The sequence below is a fragment of the Terrapene carolina genome, unplaced genomic scaffold (assembly GCF_002925995.2).
Source record: "Terrapene carolina triunguis isolate 2854851 unplaced genomic scaffold, T_m_triunguis-2.0 Scaffold33911, whole genome shotgun sequence".
Classification (NCBI taxonomy): domain Eukaryota; kingdom Metazoa; phylum Chordata; order Testudines; family Emydidae; genus Terrapene; species Terrapene triunguis.
This window is the reverse complement of record NW_020698262.1, coordinates 5,793,051-5,817,700: the sequence shown is the minus strand read 5'-3', so window position 1 is coordinate 5,817,700 and position 24,650 is coordinate 5,793,051. Positions and strand designations below refer to the sequence as shown.

Below are 24,650 nucleotides of genomic sequence, written 5' to 3'. Positions count from 1 at the left end.
CAATTGTCACTGGTTACACAGCCAACAGTATACAAGACTTTGCCCTCAGATCTGCATCCATGACTCCCAGGGCTTCTAACATGAGTTGTGATGGGAATGAATTTGTGGGCATTATTTGGACATTTGAAGATTGCATATAATGACTTATAGGCCATTTCTGCAATTAAAGCCCCTTTTCGGCAATTAAGTCTGTGCTTACTTTTGAACATGGGCTTAAGTCTAATTTCAACTGGCCTTAAATCCATGCTTAAATTTAACTTTGAACTTAAGTACACTATTGAATAGGGATGAACTTAACCCCTTCAAGTGCTTTGATAAATTGGGACCCAAACCAAAGTGATCACCAGTTGCTTCAAGAATATCAGATTAAAGTCTGGAAAAGAAATTTACACACACAAAAGAAAGATAAAAGAAGTGAAGAACAAATATTGCCATGTACAAAGCTTTTCTCTATGCACGAGAGTTCTGCCGTGTCTGACTGAAGGACATTTTTCATGGCGCTGGAAGGTGTTAAGAGGTGATGCCATCTATGATATTTTTGACAAGTTAGAAAATATTACACAGTAAGGACTAACTTCAGCATTTTGCTGGAGTAATATAATGCAAAAACAATATATTGGATATTAATTTAGTTATTTGTTAACAAAAAAGAAAATTAATCTAAAATAGACAAATAATAAGAATGGGGCTAAATCTCCTCCCTTCAACACTGCTGTGACTGTCAATTTCAGTAGAATTAGTCCAGATGCTAACTAGAGTAAGTGAAAGGAAAGCCAGACACACTGACTTTCACTTGTTACACAGGATATCCCCCAAAATGTCAAAGTATTTTTTTTTTTTATGAATAAAAGTTAGACATTTGACAATGACTGGTTTGCTGTTAAGAAGCATTAGAACCACAGAACTAGGGAAGTTGATAAATGGAAAACTTAGTTTTGGTACAGTATGGCCATATTTGCCAACATTCACTAATGAACTGTTGTCATTTTAAATAATTTAGAATTAATAATTTTGATGAAAGACTATAGGAAGTAGGGAGTGTTTTCTTGTACAGCACAGAGTACATTAGTAATGTTCAAACATATGCTCTGCTTTATTTTACTTCAGTATGTAAAGATATTGATTTGATATATTTATTTCCATGTAATGGTCCTTTTCATCACAGCCATTCATAGTTTCAACTGTCACCCAGCAAGCAGATATGATACTGTGGCTGTACCATCAATAACCATCCCTTTGGCTTCTATTATTCCCAAGCAACTCGATTCATTTTCTCCCTGGGTCTCTTTAGCTAGGCTTCCTACCACTTATTTTTTCTTCTCCCAATTTCCAGATTGTTCCCACCCCCTGCCTTATGATGAAATATCAGCATTAAAAAAAACTGTTCTTGACCTACTGATGCTGGAAAAGTTTCAACTTTAAAATTAAAGAATCATTAGTAACGTGAAAATCTACAACCACTTTAAGTGTCTGATTTAAAACAATGGTCTGAACAGGTTTCCAATTTTGGAGAGAACTGCAAGATCTGTGGCAGTGTTGCAAAATATGCTGGAAGAAATGGCTCGCTGTATTCAGTACATGCTGGATTTGAAGGTGGACACATTTGAGTGTTTTATCAAGAGTTCTGATGAGTTTACTTAGAGGCACTATTTTGAATTGCCAGTAAACACAAATTAATAACAGTTTTGCATTAATTCAAGGTGGAAGGGCCATTCTCTTCATCTGGACCTTTCTTCAGCATTAGCTTTAAAATATTTAACTGAAGCTGTTGTGATTCATTTGTTCATTAGAAACTGAAGGGCACTTAAGATAGCATAAGGTGGAAGTAAAATTATTTCTTTAGAATGATCAAAATGCAGAAATTACAGAGACAGAACACAGTCCTCTTTACCCCAATGGAACTGAGATTAGTAACCTATTTAACCCTGTATTCTTGAGTTTATATGGGTACAGTTACAAGTACATACACAAGTTACTAATTTCCATGAAATGTGATTCCTGCTTAAAAAAAAAAAATCTAAACTTGTGATGTAAAGAGAATTCTTTAGTTACAAGAATTAGCCAGAAAATCCATTAACAAAAGTTTTTTAAACATTTTGTTCTATTGTTGCTCTTCTGAGTATTTATCTACACATACAATGTTTGTTTTGCTCAAGCATAAGTTAAAGTACAGCTACAACTGAGAATATTAGCTTGGAAAAGTTTCAGCAATGACAAGTTACATACATTATGTAAGAACTTAGTGGTATGTTTGAAAATAAATATCAATAAAGGATTATTACTTTAAAAAGTACAGCTGCATTGGTGTCTCTAAAAATATTGTTGCGGCAAGTCTATTCACATGGGTTCTGAATAACAATTAGAAGATACTCCTTATCTGTGAAGAGAGACAAGAATATTTTAATCAAAATCATCAAGAAAAAAGAACAATTAAAATATTACAGAAATATTAACATTGGCCCACGCCGCTTCCCGCCGCCCCCATTGGCCCAGGATGGCGAACCGCGGCCAGTGGGGGCCGCGATCGGCCGAACCTGCCACGTCAGCAGGTAAATAAACTGGCCCGGCCCGCTAGGGTGCTTACCCTGGCGAGCCGCGTGCCGAACGTTGCCGACCCCTGCCTTAAAACATGCTTGACAAAAATGATTTCAGTCTTTTACTATTAATTGTCAACTAATTGCTATCACTTAAAGTAATAGGGTCCGATTCTGCTTATATTGGTTTTACACCAATGTAACTGCATTGTCTTCACTGGAGTTCCTACTAGAAATCATAAGTAACAGTGAAATCAGTGGCATCAGTGCAGCCACTTTGCACTGTGCTGCCGGTGGAATCTGAGGACAGAATCAGTATATCTGGCACTGTGAGGATTACCTCAGTGAAAGGGGTATTATGGCGGTACAAGTATAGTGAATCCAATGCCACCTCCCTCCCTACTGACAACATTAGGGGCATGGTTGGGTCTTCTTTATACCCTACACATTCTCAGCTGGTATTTTTACCCATTGGGGTGGTTGGCAGCCAGCATAATATATGCTGGGGTACCAGTCTAGCACACGCCCAGTGTCACAGCACCTTTGCACTCCCCATCCCGGCTGCCTCAATTTGTGGTGTATGCTCCTTGGCCATAGCTAAGGATCTGGCCCCTTATCCATATTAATTAGGGGAAACAACCCAAAGCAAATCCAAAACATTTGTATTTAAGATGAACAAGACAAATACATAGTTTTAGACAAGTTTCTCTTATTGACAAATAAGTAATCCAACCATAATTGTTATATTAATGGTGCTAATACTACCTGTGTGATCAATGACCTACTATATTGTAAAAGAAACCCTCTTATGAACAATGAGAAGCTTGGTACATACTGTACAGTATCAAGTGAAAAATCTGTTCTTAGAAACAACAATAGATGGATGATTATTAGTGGTTCATTTGGTATTTGTTGTGAAAAAAGTGAACACATTTGCCATGTTTACTAAAAGCTAATTAGCTCCAACGGGAGTGTTGTAAATAAGATACATGAAGTGACTGTCCCATTCTACTCAGCATTGGTGAAGCTTCCACTGTAGTACTGTGTCCAGTTCTGGGTACCGCAGCTTAGGAAAGATGTGAACAAATTGAAGAAAGTCCAGGGGAGAGAAAAAAAAAAACCGATAAATTGTTTAGAAAATCTGACCTATGAGGAAAGGTTAAAAAAATTGGTCATTTTTAGTCTTGAGAAAAGAAGACTGAGGGGAGAACTGACAAGTCTTCAAAATGTGTTAAAGGCTGTTAAAAAGGGAAGAGTGAGCAATATTTATCCGCAAAAAGAACAGGAGTACTTGTGGCACCTTAGAGACTAACAAATTTATTAGAGCATAAGCTTTCGTGGGCTACAACCCACTTCTTCGGATGCATATTTATCCATGTCCACTGAAGATAGGACAAGAAGTAATGAGCTTAATTTGCAGCCAGGGAGATTTAGGTTAGCTGTTAGGAAAAACTACATAATTATAAGGGTAGTTAAGCTCTGGAATAGGCTTCCAAGGGAGGTTTGGGAATCCCAGTCACTGGAGGTTTTTAAGAACAGATTGGACAAACAGTTGTCAGGGATACTTGGTCCAGCCTAAGTGCAGGAGGCTGGATTTGATGACTTCTTGAGGTCCCTTAGACCTACATTTCTGTGAGATCTGGTCTTATCTTCTTGCTCAAGTCTTGTATACTATAATCCTTATGCATCAAGATGCTAGTGTAGCTGTCTATGTAGACAAAAGAAGTGAACAATATTATGTGCACCCTATCCAAATGTAAAGAACTTATAGCAAAAGCAAGAAGTTACCTCTTATACTTTTGTTTTCATATATCATATACATATTCTACAGTAGCTTTGTGCTTTGAGAAACTTACAGCACACACAAAATTTTAACAATATTTTAGGAATAGAAATCTTAAATTACCTGGGGCTACCATAATTTCATGTTTCTTTGATCTGATCCGAAGAAAGGTTAGATCATTCTGAGGATCTATATCTCTCACTGTGCTCCTCGCTTTCATTGTGAGCTGATGAAGAAGACCTGCATATTGTACTGTTGTAGAGTTATCTAGGGTGGTTCTGATTGGAATTCCTGCAAACAAACAGGCATATTAAAGCAATTTTATTATTAAATTCTTGTATTGTCTGTCACATTAACAAAGTGGCAAACAGAACAAGATAGAAATTTTTCATTATATTTTGGGTTTTATATTGTATAGGAAAAACAATTACATTGCTTAATACTAATACATAAGGCTACGATTTTTTCACGGAGATCCCAGAAGTCACAGAATCAGTGACTTCCAGCGACCTCCATGAATTCAACCCCAGCAGCTCGCGGCGGCGGGGAGCTGCGGGGTACCCCTGCTGCCTGGTGGGGGTACCCCAGAGCTCTGAGCTATGTGGGTATCAAGGGGACCCTGGGAGTTCCTGGTTGCTGTGGACAGTGGGGGCCCGCTTGGAGCGGGACCCTGCAGCTGCCCAGCCTCTGTGGGCACAGTGCAGACCCCACATTTGAGCTCCCCATTTGCCATGGCTATTTTTAGTAAAAGTCACAGACAGGTCACTGGCTTCCATTATTTTTTTTATTTTTTTATTGCCCGTGACCTGTCCCTGACTATTACTAAAAATATCTGTGACAAAATATTAGCCTTACTAATACATACAGCCAAATTTCAAAAAGGATCTCTGAACCTGAAGTCAATGGCAGTTAGATGCCTAGAAGCTTTTGGAAAAATCTCACTAGGTGTCTGTCTACATCTTTAGACACCTAAATAGCTTTAAAAATCTAGCCCATAGTACTTACAAGTTTCATTGGCTCATCTCTTTAAGATTACATTAAATGTTGCTGCTTTTTACATATTTTTACTATGTGTATTTTAAATATAACCATCTAACAATCATTTTAGCCAACTGTATATAATAAGCATTTTACACGTTTAATGATGGAATAGGATTGGAAATTTATAATTTCTGTCAAATACCAAAGGAGACTATTGTAAAATGGTGTATTTGCATTTGGTGAGCATATTGCACCTTCTAGAACTGCTCTTTTAAAATTGCAATACAACAGGCTGACAATAGATAGTCCACATTATATGGATCCAAAATATTACGAATGTTTGACAATATATGGATCCAAGCTACTACTAAAAGTCTGACAATGTAACAACATCCATTTTGATGAATTAACTGTAATCTTCTGTCAAATAATAATTTCCATATTGATAGACTATGCAGTCAGAACAAAAGATGTCTTTACAATTATGGTGTAACTGCAAAACTCAAAACTATTAGGGCTTAATATTTTTGCTTCACTTATAAAAAGCTACCTTGCTTTTGGACTGCTTCCAGAGGCATCATGTTACAAGCCCGTGAGACAATACTCCCTATTTATACACTGATGATGGTACAGCTCCTAAATAATGGGTAGAATTTTGCATATCCCAATGCCACAAAACATTTTGACATTGTAAATAATCCAGAAAGGAGCAATTAAAATTTAAGAGGAAGGAGTGATTGATTTATGAGGAAAGATTAAAAATACGAATATTGTAAATCTTGGCTAAAAAAGTATTGAAGGAATATAACAACTTTCAAATATATTTGAAGGGTGATATATGAAGAAAGAAGTGAAAATACAAAAGGGAACAATGGGATGAAAGTGATAAAGTGAACATTGAGGACAAATATTTGGAAGAAGTTCCTAAGAGTTAGATCTTTTAAACTATTTCCTAATCTCTTTAGAAAAGCATTCCTTGAGCAATTTAAACCCAAAATGATCTCAATTTTTGATTATCCTGTTCAAGGAAAATCTTTCACTGCAAGGAGATATAACAGGATGATCGAATAAATATATTCTCTCTCTCATATCTATGAAACCTTAGTATGTTGAAACTGAACTCAGGCAAATTTGTAAGTAGGGATTTAATAAGGACAAAGACAGGTGCTCTCAGGCACTACGTTAGTGAGAGAACATCTGCATAATCACATATTGTGTAGATAGGGCAACAGTCACTTAAAAAGCAGCAATGAATAAAAATATCAAGTTTATATGACCTTGAAACCAAATGACCATTCCAACAAACTCAGCATCTTTAATAAAATCTGTCAGCCTCTAAAGGTGTAAATAAAGTGAAATGTCTGGCCAAAAATAACCTGAAAATGAATGGTTGACATTAGTGACTTCCCTAGATTAAAAGGAACTGATGCTTAGTTTGTGGAACAAACTGGATATTAACAGAGAAACCACCAGGGCAGATAATTTTTAAACTAGTGATCTTATATGTGTGAAAGACAGAATCAATCTGGAAACATTTTTAATTCAAACAATTGAATACAGCTCTATCAGGTGTAACAAACTGTACTCTTTTCTTAAATTAACTCTACTACATAGTATTTTAACAGGATGTTCAATATTATATGCTTGTTTCAAGAATTTTATCACCATTTTATTTACATTGTTAACCACTTTAAAAGAAAGATGAAAACAAGTTTGTTTTGTTTAAAAATAGGCACCTTAATCTCTTTAGAAAAATGTAGACACCTGGCGAAAAGATAAATAAAAATAAAGTGGCTATTGGACCACGAATTCAAATTGGTCTTATACTGACTTCTTTAAAATTAAAATGCAGTTATTTTTCATGCTCCTGGATGGAAAGGAACAGATTTTCAAACAAGTTAGTCACACAAATGTACATTTAATTTGTATGACTAACTTGTTTGAAAATCTGTTCTTTTCCATCCAGGAACATGAAAAATGACTGTATATTTATTTTAAAGAAGTACATTTAATTTGTGTGGGCAAAGTCTCAGGTAACTGTACATGCAAATGGTGATTCTGGATAGTTGGGGAACCAGTTACACAAATCAGGCATGCAGTCATGAACCTGACTTTCTTGAAAGGCAGTGGCCTGGTCACTCTAGCTTTCTCGTATCTTGGATATGCCCACAGTTTAAGAGCAAGTTTGTTACATTTGCCTCCAGTATAATTGGATGCAACATCTCTGAAGTAAATGCACATGTCCTGGGAGATCCTTGACGGACTCTGGCCAGAAAAGATTCTAGAGGGAGGTGAGGAGATGGCAGTTGGAACAGAACACAGGGAGAGCCTCATGCTCATCTATCAGTGCCCCAATGGGTCAAACCAGAGAGATAAAGTATTCTGACCTGCCTGTGCAAGGAAACTGAGACCCAAGAACAGGAAGCTGATGATGATTGTACTCTGTTAATCTTTAAAGATACTACAACCATGATAACCTCTAAACAATGACACAAGAGCCTGCCTAAAAGTGTAGGTGAAGATGAGGTGCATTAGCAGATCTGAGAGAGAAAGCATACTGTACTTGTATTATGTCGATGAAGCTATGCTGAGAAGTGAGCTTTCTTTCATGCAAACAAGATTCACAATATTTAAAAAGACAAAGCAGAAACTTAAATTTCCATAATCTGAATAAAGAAAACATTCTTCCTCTAAAAATTTAAGACAACAAAAATGAGAAAAATATTGTTTGCATAAAGTAGGCAACATTTTAAGCAATAGTGCTCTTGAAATTAACAAAGTTTTAAAAATATTGGGGTTATTTTCCTATTCAAATATTATGGATGGATGTTTAATTTGTTTGTCCATAAAAAACTAAAACAATCAATTAATCTGCAAATTCCAAACACTGATCAGTCATACTTCCATCACCATTTAAATGGTTGTTTTTGTCCATAGTTTAAGTGTGCAAGTTAATCAGGGCATAATTGCTCACTGGACCAAATCACATAGTATTATTTCTAAACAGTCGTCCTAAAACCAAATTGTACCATCAAGCTAGTAAACAGTTAATAGAAAGACACAAATATGCACAGGCACAATACAATTGTTCAATTACTGTTAATGTCAGTGCATGCATTTCTCTTTTGACTTGCAACAGCTATTCTGTGACCCGGTGAACCATCTTTGACCTGTCCAGGCATGTAAATTAATTATCAAGATTTACCAACCTCTGAAAGAACACTTCTAATTCCCTCTTGGGTTTTCTCCCTTCTGTTGTTGAACTGCTACTAGGGCAACAGATAGATACTGGGTTTATTTGGATTGTGAAAGTGACAAGGGATTGTCAGAGCATTACAACAGTATATTCAACTATTTAATGCAGTGTTTTTTCTTGGGGGAGGGAGAGACTAGAATAAAAATATTATGGGTCAGAACCTTGGCCCCACAAACAGGCTTAAGTGAACAACTGGGGATTTCTCCAGGAGCACAGGACTGATATATCTGACTACATGCCATGCCCCGCTCATCCCCACTTGCAGCCCTCTACTTAAGGACCAAGTAGCATAACACAGGAGCCACTATTTCCACCAAATCCCTGATAACCCAAGGAGACACTTGAAGACCTCTGAAATGGTTGAAGTTAGAGCAGCCCTGAGGCTGTTGCCCAGCAGGCTAAGCCTAATTTCTGGCTGTGAGATATTTTTCTCTCAATATTTTTGTCTTTTTTGGGGGGAGAAAGTGAGTTTCTAATGTATTTTCTTTTAAAATATTATAATGTGAAATGAGTTGGTATGAAACGGAGGAATGATTCTAAGAGGGGCTGCTTACTGCTCCCTCTTCACCTTCTGAGCTATGCCAAGGGCCAACCATCCAGTACTGTAAGTCTGGCCTTTCAACTCTACATCATATGGTTGAATTTTGCTAACCCACATTTGGCTAAACAGCACACTTTAAAAAGCCCTACAAAAATGGTGGTCTCTGACCAACTCTCAGCAAGACCTAATGGCAGATGCTGTAGCAAGGTCTCAGACTATAAATATTAATATTAAGTTTCTCAGACCTGAAGAAAAGATCTGTGTAAGCTCGAAAGCTTCTCCAATAAAAGCAACTATCTTACCCACCTCATCTCTCTAATATCTTGGGACCAACACAGCAGCAACAACAATGCATATATTAATATTGACTAGCAGACTACAAAGTATTATAAAAATAGAACTACAGTTGACAAAAATAATAAAATGTGATGCATTTTTAACAAGTGCGTCTCCACTTAATTCCTAATTCACAAAATTCTGGAATTTGCGATGTTTCTAGCTTTCAGTATCTTGAATTAAAGAAGCTGCAGGATATTAAAAATATAAGATCAGATTTACAGAAGTGCATGCATTTTTGCTGCACAAATCTGGGTTTGCATGCATCAGTTTTGAGAGGGCATTTTTGAAAGTCTAACCTGTAATGATTACATTTTTGCAAAATATTGTAAAGTGGTTACATTGTTTAATAACACAGGCTATATTGCACTGATTTAAGTGGTTACATCCAGTGCCTCTCTGAAGTTTATTTTGGATTTATAAACTGCAGTATATTTACCTTCTGCATTTACAACAATAGTTCCAATAACCCCTTTGTGTGCCTGAATCCTCTTTAGTGTTTCCTCTACTTCTGCCTATTTAAAAAAAAATGAAATCAGTCAAGTAAAGTAAATTAACAGTATGTAATACAGTTGTGTGCCAGCTCTCTCATCAAAGTGTGTGTGTGTGTGTGGGGGGGGGGGGGGGGTATCCCTCCCCTCCCCTCCTTTACACCCCTGGATCCCTACTGAGGGCTGACTAGCTTCTTGGTTTTCCTCCCTGCAGAAAAGTGCTGCGTGCCAAAACCGGAGGATCCGTCCAGCAGCATTTACCCAGGCAGTGACTAGCGCGGAACAGGTAAGCAGCATCCCATTGCAGGTGCCCTTCAGGGGCAATGGCATCTGTAAGGTGCTCTAGTTTGGCAGAGGGGTCAAAGACCCTCAGTGGGGCTTTCCTCTCCGAAAGGAAGGGGCTCTGGGAGGGCACTCCCCATGGGGAAATGGAGAAAAAAGAAGGCCCAGGACTGTGTAAGAGAGTGTGTTATAGTGACCGCTGTTCCCCCAAAGAGCTGCCTAGTGACCCCCCCCCCTCAGGGCTCCCCCCAGACTGCTGCTCAGTGCCTCACAGCCCGGAAACGGCGACTGCTGCCCAGCGCCCCTCATGCCCCGCTCCCACCCCGTTACCATGGCCGGGGACGCGCAGGAGGAGTCACCAGCGTGAGACCTGGACTTCCTCCTCGCAACGGTTGCTATGGGGGCAGGGCCGGAAGCGCTGCTGGGAGCGGAAGTGCGGGGGGAGGGGAGAGGGACAGCCCCGCCGCCTGCCCGCCCCGCGCGAACCCCTCCCCTCCCAGGCTCCCGCCAGACGTCGTCCCCTGGCTCTGTAGCCGCCGGCTCCTGCCGCCGCCCCAGGCCCCGCTCCCCGTGTCCCGGCCCCGCAGCGCGCGGGGCGTGTGACCCCTCCAGTTAGGGTGGCCAGATGTCCCAATTTTATAGGGACAGTCCCGATTTTGGGGTCTTTTTCTTATATAGGCTCCTATTACCCCTCCACCCCGTCCCGATTTTTCACATGTGCTGTCTGGTCACCCTACCTCCAGTGACTCGCCCCAGCAGCACCTTGCTCTTTGCTGTGGCCCGGCAGCCGGGGGCGAGCTGCGCTCCCGGCGGTGGGGCCCGAACAGCCCCCTGCGGGCGGAGCAGCCGTCAGCAGCAAACTCTCTTTGTTAAACAAACAAACCCCCCTGGAAATGCAGGTCCTCAAAGAAAAAAACCCAACCCAGACAAAAACCACCCCCACCAAATCCCACCACTGAATGAAACTAACACACCCAACCAACCCAGACAAAAACCACCACCATCATCATCCCCCTCACCAAATCCCACCACCCAATGAAACTAACACACCCAACCAACCCTGACAAAAACCACTACCATCCCCAACGAAACTGACACCCAACAAACCCCACTACCGAATGAAACTTAACACACCAACCCCAGACAAAACACCCCACCACCGTCCCACCCAGAAACTTAGCCCCCAATGAAACTAACGAACCCAGACAAAAACCACCACCACTATCCCCCCAACCCAGACAAAACACCCCACCACCATTCCCCCCAATGAAACAAACACACCCAGCTAACCCAGAAATACACCCCACCACATCCCTTGCAAAAACCCAATGAACAAAGTAACAAACCACACTAACCCAAACAAAATACTACCACCAAAAACCCAGTACAGAACAATAAAATCAACCCCCTCCCCACCATCCCTTCTCTTTATTTATAAAAGGTCCTTTATTTAAGTCTACTTCATTTTGAAACTTATTAATGAGTGAATTAAAATAACACCTGTGTATAATGCAGCCCCACATGTTGAAGTTATACTTTCAATTTCCCCAAACATGGGGCCATAATTTGGTCTCTTACACCAGTGAGATTGATAATCAAATTGATGGAGTTGCTGTGGATTTACACTGGTGTAATTGATTTCTCAATATGCACAGGACTGGGTTCATATGAGTGACTAGAGTTATGTCCAACTGTATGATGTGCATTTTATGTGTAAACAGAAAGAATTAATTTCTCTGCAAAGTGTTTAATTCAGACCTGCCAACTATGAAATCTGAAAAGCTGCACCCAAACAGTTTTCACATAATAAAAAGTACAATGTTCTGAATCCTTGGAATTGAAATATCCCTTCAAAGATTTCCCCGTTTTTAAATAATTGGAAGCACTGGTGCATGATTATTGAATCTAACTGGAACATCTGGCTGACAACTTTTTATTAGCACAGTTCTGTAGATGTTTTTGAATGAAAAGGTATGTATTATATTTCATGGGTCTAATGCTGCAAAACCTTGTTTTCAGGAGTGATCCTTACTCACGTAGTCCCATTGCAGTCAATGGGGGTTGAAGGATCACATCCTGTAAGTGTAAGATACTAATGTGCTTTCATCAGAAATTCTCTGCCCAATGCCCATCCCAAATAACTGGGATTCAGTTGCAGAGATCTATGGAGGTAAGAATAAGGAATCCTCCAGTTTAGCTGCTACTCCATCTTAAATGGCCCTTGAATCCCTCCCTGCATGGGTATGGACTCTTTTTAAAATCTTTTTAAAATGATCAAATATATCTTTGTAGGGAATCCTACAAATGGAATTAATGTGATAGTAAGTGAGAAGCAGATTTAATTGCAGAAGCATAATTTATGCCCAGCATTACAGTTTAAAATACACACCCTTTTAGAGGTAACATTTTCTGTGTCACTACATAGTTCAAGCCCCCAATTTTAGGTTTTTAATCTAGACAAATAAAAACAAAAGAACTACCTTCCTGATTACTTTTTAAATCATATTGAAAACAGCTTTTAAAAATGTTTACACTCCCCAGCTACTCAGTGATATATGTGCCATTCCACAGTATTGTAGTTACACCTGAAAACCAGGAACTGTCCACAAACTAGGACCCCAACCCTGCAAATGCTTGCCCGTGTGCAATGGGGCATACAAACCCCACACCAGGCAGAAAGGGGTTAAAGAGCAACTAAGAGTTTAGGCAGCCCTGCACCTGCACAGCATGTCAGGCTTGAAGGAGGAGCCTTACAAGGGAACCCCCCCCTTCAGTGGGAAGGAGAATACATCTCTCATTCCCCAAAGAAAGAGTGTGGTTAAGGACAAAGAGCGTTTGTAGCTATCAGGAGTTTCTTGAGTAGAAGGTGAGCCAGACCTGAATGGCTACCTTAGGACTCCTGTCAAACCTGAGCAGTACTCTAGATGGCAGGAGGCTGATTGAGAGACAGAAGGTCTGTTACTAACCTTTTACTTTTGTTAGTTTGGTTTTCTTTTTCAGACATTTTGCAGACTCCCTCCTTCCCTCCAGGACATGGTGTTTTTTTTTTGGTTTTCCTTTGTTTGCTTCTGAGACTGGGAATGGCCCAGAAACAGGCTGAGGGGGGAAGCAAGGGGGCTGAGGCGGTAGCTCTTAACTACTTGCTACAGGTTCCTTGGACTAAACCGCAGGGCATATGGAGTTCCTCTGCAGGCTCACAGACAAATGGGTGGAAGGACTATTAAGCCCTTAGCAAGTCGGAAGACCTGGTGTGAGGTTGCAGGACTGTTGTTGCATTGGACCTTTTTTTACCCTAGAAGAGGTGGGATTGAACGTGATCAGTTGAAGGGCTGAGTCACAAGACAAAGTAAACCATCTGATGTGGGGAGGGCAGGAGAGAGGAAGACCCTACAATTCTGTGCCTAGCCACGAGGGGCATGCTGGCTGAGTCACTGTGTCATACCATGTGAGTAACTTTCAGTATTGCCCACCCTAAACAATCATTAAACTGGAATAATGCAAAAGTGAATCAAGCCTTAAAAAATCTAGATATTGCTTTATTTTTATTTAAATCACTGCGGAGGGGAATTGTTAGCATGGCTGAGAACACAAAGATGGTAGAACGTGACTGAGGTTTTTATATGTGTTGAATACAAAAGTGCTCAAGTTTCACATTGTTTTGGTATTGTGCATCCTAGAACAGTGTGTTTGTTTTTACCAAGTGAAAGCAAGGTCATGACCTAGACACTTGAACTCTGGTGGTTCAGAATAGCAACAGAGATTTCCCCCCCGCCCCCCCAAGGACAAACACTCATATGAAGAACCATCAAGCTGTGTTCATGAAAGATAGGAAGAATGGTTTTATATTTCTGACCACCGTTGTCCTTGAACATCTGAGAAGGTTACGCACTTGTGATGGAGTGGGTTAGCTAGGTATGACATACCCAGATGGGTTGTGTAAAATGATATTGAAAGCATGAAGTGGAGGTGAATTGCTTGAAGTGTAAGAGAGCAAAAAAAGCAAAATTAATAGTTGTGTGTGTCATGGGATGTGCAGAATGCTTGGGAATATAGTGTAGAAACCAGGCATGTGCCCTGTGCCTACTTTAGTATCAAAGGGGGGTGGGGAATCTCTCCCCAAGTTTGGTGAAATTCTCTTCATTTTAATGAAGGTCATATGAACAGTTTGCTTTTTAGGAATAATATGTGAAGACTGTGTGCATGTGTGGCACAGTAAAATGAATTACATGGTAGCAAACCTCAGCTTAGATAAGGGTATGCAAAACAGTAAAGACTCCAGTGCTGCAAGACTAATATTAAGCTAGTGGCTTTCATTTTTCATATACCTTCTTCAGTGCTAGGAGAAAGATGTGGGAATACTGATTAAATAGTTAATTAACAGATGAATAATTCTCATTCCTGGTGGACCCAAAACTCCCTACAGAAATTGAACAAAGCCCCAAAAGCCACAAGGGCCCTTGTTAGCAGATCCAATTGCAGAATTGGTGGCATTATAGATGGGGCCAGGTTTTTAAAGGTATTTAAGCATCTAGTGGGATTTTCAAAATCATCTAGGTGCCTAAAACTCATTGATTTCAATAGGTGTTAGGTGCCTAGATACTTTTGAAAATGCCATTAGACTCCTAAATAGCATTAATCTGGCCCAGGGTTTTAATTGCATCCCAATCTCTAGAGGTGTGTTTGACAAGTCTGGCTTGAAATACACTATATTGGTTGGTTAGACACTATAGACTGGGCAATGGCAGAACAATAGGACATTAAGTGGCTAAAGCTTCACCATCCTGTTAATATCACATCTTACCAGAACTGAGTTCACTATATATAATCATGAATGTCAATGTCCACTTCCAAGCTATCACCATCTGTAGCTCAACTTCCTTTAGCCTCTCCCATTCACCTAGAAGAAAGTATGCACAAAGATATCTCCAGTGAATCTGGCTTTTCAAGTTAAGAGAGACTATTTTACCTGGGCAAAGAAATTAACCCTTAAGTTTCAATTTTTTTTTCTTGGATCTTGGTTTCTTAATTAAATATTCACTAGAGGAATTTGGTGGAATCAGTAAAACTCCCCCACATGGGCACAGAGGTCCATGCTAGCAGATCAGCTTGCAGGATCGGGGCCTGTTAGCACAAGAATTGGGTGAATCCTTCATAAAACTGACTGCGGATATTCATTTGGGTTTGAAAACCAACCTGCTTTGTGTGTATGCCTCTCTTTTATACATATAAAAGATTTTATGTCTGTCAGATGCTTTGCATTTAAAATTTACATTTAAAGATTTAATTTGAAATTGTTTGGTTAGACACAAATCTTCAGTCAGAGAACAACCAATATCTTGTGCCCTTCGTAACAGAGTGGGAATATTTTTTAACTTCCTTAGCAAACTGTTAATTCTTGGCCTGCAGGTCTATCTGGTGGAAAAAAATCTGGATAAATTAGACTAAGGAATACAGGTGAGGATTTCATAGTCTGATGGGCAAATTGCAAGAGTTAAAATCCATGAAAGTATTTATTACAAATTATTTGCCCAGCTCTAGGCAGCTGATTTTGGTCTTTATCACTCCCAGCTGAACTTGATCCAGTGACCTACAGCTGAGAATCCCATTATCTGTCTCCTGAGTCATAACTTGGGTGTTAAAAGTGCCTGTGCTATATAAAACTCTGCATGAAAGGAGTCCCCCCCCCCCCAAGCCTTAAAGTTCTATAGGAGTGATCTGAATGAATTGTTGCTGTGTTGGGTAATTACACTAGATTCAACAATGTATTTCACAGATTTGTGATGGACATAAAACTCCAATGGAGAGACCTGAGCTCATGTGCTTTAATTCACTTTAAGAATGATCCCACCTAATTTCAATATATAGGTTTATGCTAGCAGGGTGATGATGCAGAGTGATCTGATTACAAACAGATGCTAAAACATAAAAGCATGATTTGCCTTACCTGATTACATGTACCAGTAACTTTTATACAAACAGGCTTGCCGGCAACCCATGTTCCTGCTAAACTTTTTTTATTCACTGGTGTTCAGAATGTAATGTTTACATGAAAATAAGTTCTCATGGCCAGAAATACATAATTAAAGAAAACACAACAGAAAAGCACCCACCTGGACAGTGTTTGGGTTTGTCTTTACTTCATTACATCCTCATCTGTCTTCTAAATAACTTTTTATAGGCACCAATTCATCATTAACCTGTAGCCCCTGTGCATGTATTATGCCACTGAGTAGCTACATAGGGGCCCCATGGAAACACCCCTGGCTCAAGAGACCCTGTATAGGAGTCAGAGGTGATGAGACCAGCTTTGCTCTCCCTCTCCTTCCTGCAGAAGGGCATGGAATGGCTCAGGGCAGGTAAAGGATGAGAGGAGGAGTAGCATCCTTACATGAAAGGGAAGAAGTTAGGGGAGCCTCAGGGCTGGCACATGTGAATAAAGGAGGAAAAAGTTTGCCTCCTTTTGATTCCTTCAGCTAGCATTGCAGGGTGAACTTGCACCCCGTAGTATTTCTGGCCTTGCTCATGGACTGTCTGATGGGCTTGCAGGCTACAGCCCAGTGTAATTATTTCCCCCTGAGTCCCTGTTCAAAGGGATGCCGAGCTGGGATTTCCATGCAGCTCAGCATAGTACCTTGTTGCAGTATTGCAGATCCCATTTACTGGCCGTGCACCATATCACAGAACCAAAGATCAAAAGTCTGGAACATGAACACACAGTTCATCAAAGGGAAGAGAAAATAAGAACTAACAGGGGAAAATACACTTTAATTACTGGGCATGCAAATGATTGTGAGCTTTGTGGCATATTTAATAACTTGGTTTATGGAGTTAAACCGTAGAACCTGCACTCCTGGAGCAAAGGAAACTTTCATGTGGTCTGAGCAGTCAAACCCTTAGGGGCCAAAGGGATGGATGGAAAAGACCTGGAACACACACAACAAAGCAACCTGCTGGACCAGGTCATTTCTTGTTGGCTTGCAACCACTGATAACCAGCAACTTCTGTTGGTGAAATAACAATGACAAAACATAGTTCTTTATTATTCAGCTAAAGTTAGTACCTTCCCATTGAAATTTTGGTCATGTTCTCTGTATTGGAAATTACTCTTAAAGGGTGGAATTCAGGAAGCCTGAGTAAAGCCAGTAATCCTGCAGGGTATGAACAACACTATTTTCCAGGGCAGAGATGCAGACTGTTTCCCCAAACCCACTTGCTGACAGTAAATATTCTTCCACCATCCATCTGCTGTAATCTTATTTTGGTAATTCCAAAAGTTGTAAGCTATAGTGAGGTTTTTTTTAATAAAAAAAATCATATGAACATGATCCATAACTTAATACAGGTAAAACAATTCTATAGACAGTGGCATGAAAGGCCTTTCAAAATTTTGGGTGGCACAAAGATAACCTATTACAACTTCTAAAGTTGATGCCACTGGCTATTTGGATTTAATTTTTTACCCTCAAGAAATTAACTTCAGGTAAATTTGAGTTTCTCTCTCAAATCCTCTAGATGGTGCTACAGCTATATCCTATGGAAATGATACTATGCTTAAGAAGCTGCTAGCTATCAAAACAAATGTTTAACTTGGTAAATGGCAAATAACTTTGTTCAGGCATTGTACTACAGTATTAACAGATTCTGCTATTATACTGTTTACAGATCTATTCAGGGAAAAATCAGGGTACAGGAATCAGGTACCCATTGCTAATTAGAAAGGGTGGAACACTTTTTTATATCTAATTAATTTTACCTGTAGGAAGCAGTTGTGTGGCCAGATCATCCTTTGAAATTTCCATAAAAATAACTCCTTAATGCTTCCATACCTAGAGTGCTGTTGAGGGCAGAAGTGACCAACTAGTGTAACCTGTGCTGCTGATTAAGTGAAGGCAATCAGCTTCTTAAGACCCTCAGCAGATGTTGCTGCTTTTGTATGCTAATAGGAACTTTATGAACCATTTCCCTTCCTTCTGAGAGCAGATATAAGTACATGAAAAATCACTTCTTATAGCAAGAGCAAATTAATAATAACCTTGGCTCAGTTGTGAGGCAGAAACTATATAGACACTTCATTTGATAATTGCTATAAGCTTATGCAGAGCTTTATCAAAATTAATATTTGTTATTCTGCTGACTTTTCTCCTATTAGAACAAACCCTGAATAGTAAGCCTATTCCTACCTGTCACTTTAAATACAATCTCTACCAGCCTGGCACTTTTCCAGCAGACTGATATATGGATTCATGCTGGCATGCCTTTTTGCCACAATCCCAGGTGTAAGGAAACATCCAACCCTCTGCCCCCCATAGTCTTTCAGAAGGGTGAAAAGTTAGTCAGAAATAAGCAAATCAAACTTAAGAGTAGACTTGTCTCAGGGAGACTCCATTATAAAAGCGAGTTGCTTTGTGTGGTCTGCAGAGAATATAAGAGTAGGATGGCTTATGGTTAAGATTTAGTCACAAGCATTTTTAGTAAAAGTCAGGGACAGGTCATGGGCAATAAAGAAAAATTCACAGAAGCCTGTGACCTGTCTGTGACTTTTACTAAAAATATGCATTGCAAAATAGGGAGCTCAGCTGTGGGGTCCTCACATTGCCTGCAGTGGCTGGGCCGCTGCAGAGCCCTGCTTGGAGCTCTGGGGGCCCCCACTGCTTGCGGCAGCTCAGAGTTCCTGGGGGTCCCCCTGCTGCCTGTGGTGGCTGGGAGTTCCCAGGGGCCCCAGGCAACTGGGAGCTGCGGGTTGTGGAGGGACCCTACAGCTCCCAGCCACTATGAGCTGAAGTCACAGAGATCTCTGGAAGTCACAGATTCCATGACTTCTGCAACCTCCGTGATAAAATCGTAGCCATACTTATGGTTCAGGAGGAGGGTACGGAATGAGGTATTCTGCAACACAACTTGTTGATGTTTCTCAATCCTGCCTTGCACAGAAAGGGCCCCTCGTAATCAGCAGGAATTTTGAGCAAGGATCAGTGGCTGGGATTAAGATTAGCATATGTTATTGGCCGTAACATGAAAGGTTTATTTTTTTGCACATAGCTATTCAGAAAATAAGTGCTGAAGGAACATCATGAGCATGGAGTTACAGTTTAAAACTTCTGTTTACATGGATAATTGCATCCTTTCTGAGGTAGGCTGGCATCTTGCACTTCAGATGCTTTCTGAGGCTAAAAATGCTTTGGTAAATGTTTTCTAAATCAATAATTTAAAATGACTTTGTATTTCTCTTGTATAAGACAAAGGAAAAGCCCTGTCCACTCAAGGTAATTAAAAAAGCCTATAGTACTCATCATAACAGTAGGGGCTTTAGTTCCTGGCCGAATTCCAACTTGGGTAGTGACAACCTGTCCAAAATCCCTCTGTAGCATCTGTTATATGAGATGGGAGTGATTTTTCAGCTGAAGCCAATTGAGAGATGCCAATTTACACCAGATGAGGATCTGGTCTAATATTATTTCCTTAAGCTATGATGTAGTGTGAAACCACCGTTGTGTTCCACTCAAAGTGGCTTCAGTTCAGTGAACATCTGAAAAATTTGCATATTTGTGTGGTGCTTTTGAGATCTTCAGGATGACAGCTGCTTAGTGTAGGATCTCTCAGCTGTTTATATATATATATATATATGCACAGTGTATTGTCGCACAGGTACAAAAGCAGCCAAAAAATTAGATGGCTCACTGCCTTCTCTCTACTCCTACCCCTAAAGACCCTGGCTAAATTTTAAAAATCTGGTTTAAACAAATGCCTCGCACAAACTCCTTAAAGTGGCTAACCTTGAGATTTGGCAGGTCACGGGTGATAGTGAGAGATGGAGACTGGGGTTAGCGTCCTTCCCACCTAGGGAATTCAAATCTGAGAATAGAGTGTCCCAGCTGGCTGTAATTGTAACCCTGGGAGATAAAGGATTGGAGGAAGCTGGGCTCTAGGTCATTTATGTCTCTATAGATGATCATCTGGGAATACAACTAGATGTGAATAGGAAGCCTCTGCCGAGTTTGGGACTGAGGTGTATTTGCACATGTTGACTTTCCTGAACAAGTGAGTAGCTTGTTTCCATGGTATGAAGTTTCCAGGTCTTCAAGGGCATTCCCAATTAAAATGCAATGTAGTAGTGCAGTATTGCTTCGTAGTTTTGGGTAGGACAAGAAGTAGGGATATAAAATATAAAATGGTTAAACAGTAAGCATTAGTCTTACCAGTTAACCTGCATCCACCGGCTTGCATCCGCCAGCCCCGGGCTGGCCAGAGCGACCCCAGCTCCACGCCAGCTGGAGCAGCCCCAGCCCCTCTTCCTTTAATCGGTTAACTTAGTGGTTCTCAAACTGTGGGTCGGGACCCCAAAGTGAGTTGTGATCCATTATAATCGGGTCACCAGGGCTGGCTTAGACTTGCTGGGGCCCAGGGCTGAAGCCCAAGCCGCAGTGCCTGGGGTCAAAACCAGAGTGCTTCAGTCCTGGATGGCAGGGCTCAGGTTACAGGCCCACTGTCTGGGGCTGAAGCCCATTGGCTTCAGCTTTGGTCCCCCCACGCTTGGAGCAGTGGGGCTTGGACTTTGGCCTTACACCTGGAGCAGCAGGGCTTGGGCGGGCTCAGGCTTTGGTCCCCCGTCCTGGGCTCGCTCGTGTAGTAGTTTTTGTTGTCAGAAGGGGGTCGAGATGCAATGAAGTTTGAGAAACCCTGGGTTAACCTATTAAATGATATTATTTTAATGGTTTAAACAGTTAACTTTTTAAACAATATTTACATCCCTAACAAGAAGTAGAAATACCAAAGTAACATAAGAAAAACAATATTTGTGATTTGGAAATCCTGAAAGAATCAAAACAAACATCTGAACTTTCAAATACTTACTGAACTGAATTTCATGAGGTTTTCTCAGCACTAATGATTAACCTTAAAGATGCTCATACATAAAGTACTTAAGGACCCAATTTGCCATCAGTTTTCCTAAAGGTCTTAGTTGCTATTAAAGAGACTGTTAAGAGCCATGTATGAGAGTTCCTGAATATATCACTGGAAGAGTGGTGAATGAGCTGTCCTGTAATCATTTCTCTAAGTTTAAAAAAAAAAATGAATCCACCTATATCGTCATAATCTGCTGACTTGTCTATGTGGCAAGGTCAAATTTCCTGGTTTCCTGGAAGACCAAGTGCAACTGTGTAACTTCTTCCTCGCATCACTGATTTGTTTTGAAAACCAAACTTGGCTACCAAAGACACTACGTGTCTCCCTCAGTGCTGCTACTTGAGGGTAGCTGAGGTGTTCTTTTGCTAACAACCCTTACACTGGAATAGTTGGGAGATAGAGGGAGGGCAATTCTTGGTAGAAGGCCCTTTGTTCTTGCATTCATGTTCCTTAATTGTCTGCCAGAACCCAAAGCTTGACCTTCAACCAAGGTGTTAAGTCTGTCTGTTTCTCAGGCTTTGGAGGGAATTATAGACACCATGTTTGATGTTGCAAGAATCTCTTTATTTTGCTGTTGGCTAATGAATTGTATATATTGTTTTAACATTTCCCTCTCCCCCCCCCCAATATGGATGCATGGACTATATGGCTGCGTCATTCTGCAAATCAAAACAAGAAATCCAGCAGCTAAACCAGATATTTCAATGGTGATATGTGGTCAGTGTAAAACTTCTCAGAAGCAATGGGGATTTACACTAGATTTAGTTATTGAGTTGTTTTGTAACTGGGCAATGCAATCTCCCTAGTCAAATTCCTTCCTGCCATCGTAACTTAGTGAACCCTTAAATGCTTTGGTCACCTACTCTGGCTTCCTGACAGTTTACTAGCAAAATACATGATTCAGTTCAATCCCTCTGCAGCTAGTAAGCTGAAACCCAGCCCCCAGCAAAGAGACAGGTAAATCTGTTTCTATTTCCCTAGAAGTGGTGTGAGGATAGCTTTCCTTTGATGGACCTGCATTTACTTGGTGCTCTCAAAACTGAGTGCTTTACTGGTAAGCAAGTTAATAAATAACATAGAACTCTGACATTATTGGAGAGGAACCAAATGCTACAATGGGGTGCTATAGTTTAAGCAAAATTATTTGTCATCTTTCATGTGATGGAAATGTTTGCATGGGCTTTTCTACGTAAATCAAACAAATAATAGCCATTGGCACATGAAATGTAAATGAGGATGCATGTTTTCCAAACACCACTCATGTTGCATTGTTGATCATGACTCATGGGATTCCTTGTCCGACTTCAAATGGATTCTTTGATGCATTGTCATTATCCCACAATCCACGACATGGAGTACAGCAGCTTCAAGTGCCAAACGTTGAGCAGTGTTGCTGAAGATACTGATCCAACTATCAATCTATCCCAGCTTTCCTTTCCACTTTGACTATGTTACTAATGTTCTCTCAAGCCAGTTTACTGTTGTCTACTCCCACAGCTGCATTCTGGCTTCTTTTGATTTGATGTCATCTCTTTTGAGTTACACTGTAATTTATCTATTTAATAGGCACCTTTGAAAAACCTATCTCACATTCACTATTAAATTTATCCTTGCAACACCCCATGAGGTGTGTGTGTGGGGGGGTATTATGAGATGGGGAACTGAAACACGGATGGAAAATTTTTCAAAAGTGCTTATGTGTCTTAGAAACTGGAGTCTCATTTTCAAAAGTGACTCTGGCACTTAAGAACCTAGTATCACTGAAGGTCAGTGGGAATTAGGCATCTAACTTGCTTAGGAGCTCTTGAAAACATCACCTGTAGGTGCTTATTTCATTTTGAAAATGGGACTTATGGTCCTTAATGCCTTTAGGCTTTTTTTTTTTTTTTTAAACTTTCTCCATAGAAAGTAAGCCATTTGCTCAAGATCGCACAGGAAAAATGCAACAGAATCTAGATCTCCCACCTCTAGCTTAGTGTCTTACCTGCAAGACCATTCTTCCTTCCATTTCAAAGAGGAAGGTGTGGACAAGGTGGGATCAACCTACATGAGCAACAGTGGCCCCTAACATTTTATCCAGTCATCTGCCCCAACAATATTAACAATATTTTGGTGCTGTTGTTCCACTATTGCGATGCACTGGGAATAGCTCAGAGCTTAGAGGGATACAGTCCCGTGCTGTGCTACAACCCTCCTTCATGGCACCACCTCTTCTCCTCTGACTCTGCAGCAACTCCTCCGAGATTTTTCTAGCCTCTCTTGCTGCCCTCTGCTAGTCCACTAGTTGCTCTTAAAGGTCCCTCTGCCCACATGGTTCCTGTAACGGATGCTGCTCCCTGTGACAGATAAAGCAATGTCCTGCAATATCTTTGTAGATCTTATTCTATTAAGCTTGTCTCATTGTGGGCCAGGGATTGTATGTAATTGCATGCAGGAGGGTGACGACAGCCCTCCAGGAACTAAGAACAGTGGGTGGTGAGTAGGCCTATTTGCTCAGGTTGTAACACCTCCAGAGAGGTACCCCCACCTAGGAAGACTCACATATGTTAATTCACACTGGATTATCCAAAGACCCACGAATGAAAAAAGGGCTTTTGGATGAATAGTCTAAGTTTTAACTGACTCAGGGCTTTGTTTCTGATCCAGCAAATGGATTGGACATTCTGTCCAAGGGTCGGGGGGAGAGCACAATCCTTCCTGGGAAGAGTTGGAAGGACTTGGGCCTGCTGAGGCCCCATAAGACTGATGGGTGACCTCTCATAAGCTTCAAGCATGCATATAGGAACTCCTGTTGTTTTAGTATGTTTTCTATGTAATACTTTCACCTTAAGAATAAATGTGCTTGCTTATATTGAGCTCTGTGATAACTTACAAATGCTGGCTATGACATTGTTCATATCCTTCGAAGATTAAGCAATATGCCTGGTTAGCCAGTTTGGCTTGCTGGGAATACCACAGTGTAGATAGGGAACTGTGCAGGCTGGAAAAACCCATGTCGGGGGAAAGAGACCTCTGCCCAAGAGAGGTGCTAGAGCCTAGATTATAGCCTTGGTCAGGGCCGGCTCCAGGCACCAGCCCACCAAGCATGTGCTTGGGGCGGCGCCTGGAGGGGGGCGGCACGGCGGGGCCCCGGCCAGGCTCGCTGCCCTCCCCCCGGCGCTCCGGCCGGTCGGGGAGAGCGGAGAGCCCCGGCCAGGCTCGCCGACCTCCCCCGGCGCTCTGGCCACCAGGGAGAGCGGAGAGACCCGGCCGGGCTCGCCGCCCTGCTCCTGGCGCTCTGGCCGCGGGGGCTCTCCGCCCTCCCCCCCGGCGCTCTGGCGGCCGGGGAGAGTGGAGAGACCCGGCCGGGCTCGCCGACCTCCCCCCGGCGCTCTGGCCGCCGGGGAGAGTGGAGAGACCCGGCCGGGCTCGCCGACCTCCCCCCGGCGCTCTGGCCGCCGGGGAGAGTGGAGAGACCCGGCCGGGCTCGCCGACCTCCCCCCGGCGCTCTGGCCGCCGGGGAGAGTGGAGAGACCCGGCCGGGCTCGCCGACCTCCCCCCG

The 24,650-nt window shown here is 41.3% G+C and overlaps 1 protein-coding gene across 2 annotated transcripts; it reads right to left on the bottom strand.

Annotated features, from left to right (window-relative positions):
* Positions 1–1,615: 1,615 nt before the first annotated feature.
* LOC113409633 (dynein light chain roadblock-type 2) lies at positions 1,616–10,593 on the bottom strand. Of its 2 annotated transcripts, none has more exons than XM_026663773.1 (4): positions 10,535–10,593; positions 9,871–9,946; positions 4,441–4,608; positions 1,616–2,377 (listed from the first exon to the last, which is right to left on the bottom strand). In XM_026663773.1, exons 1-4 carry the CDS (start codon positions 10,535–10,537, stop codon positions 2,334–2,336), a joined length of 291 nt encoding a protein of 96 aa, XP_026519558.1. In that variant the 5' UTR covers positions 10,538–10,593; the 3' UTR covers positions 1,616–2,333. The 2 variants fall into 2 exon arrangements, with proteins under 2 accessions (XP_026519558.1, XP_026519559.1); XM_026663774.1 differs by lacking the exon at positions 10,535–10,593 and adding an exon at positions 10,184–10,252.
* Between the last annotated feature and the right edge of the window lie 14,057 nt (positions 10,594–24,650).

Coding starts and splice junctions, on each gene's coding strand:
- LOC113409633 (XM_026663774.1), bottom strand. CDS start 10,252: ATGCCATTGCCCCTGAAGGGCACCTGCAATGGGATGCTGCTTACCTGT. Junction 9,947..10,183: donor CCGCGCTAGTCACTGCCTGG/GTAAATGCTGCT, acceptor TTTTTTAAATAG/GCAGAAGTAGAGGAAACACT. Junction 2,378..4,440: donor TGAAATTATGGTAGCCCCAG/GTAATTTAAGAT, acceptor CTCTCTTCACAG/ATAAGGAGTATCTTCTAATT.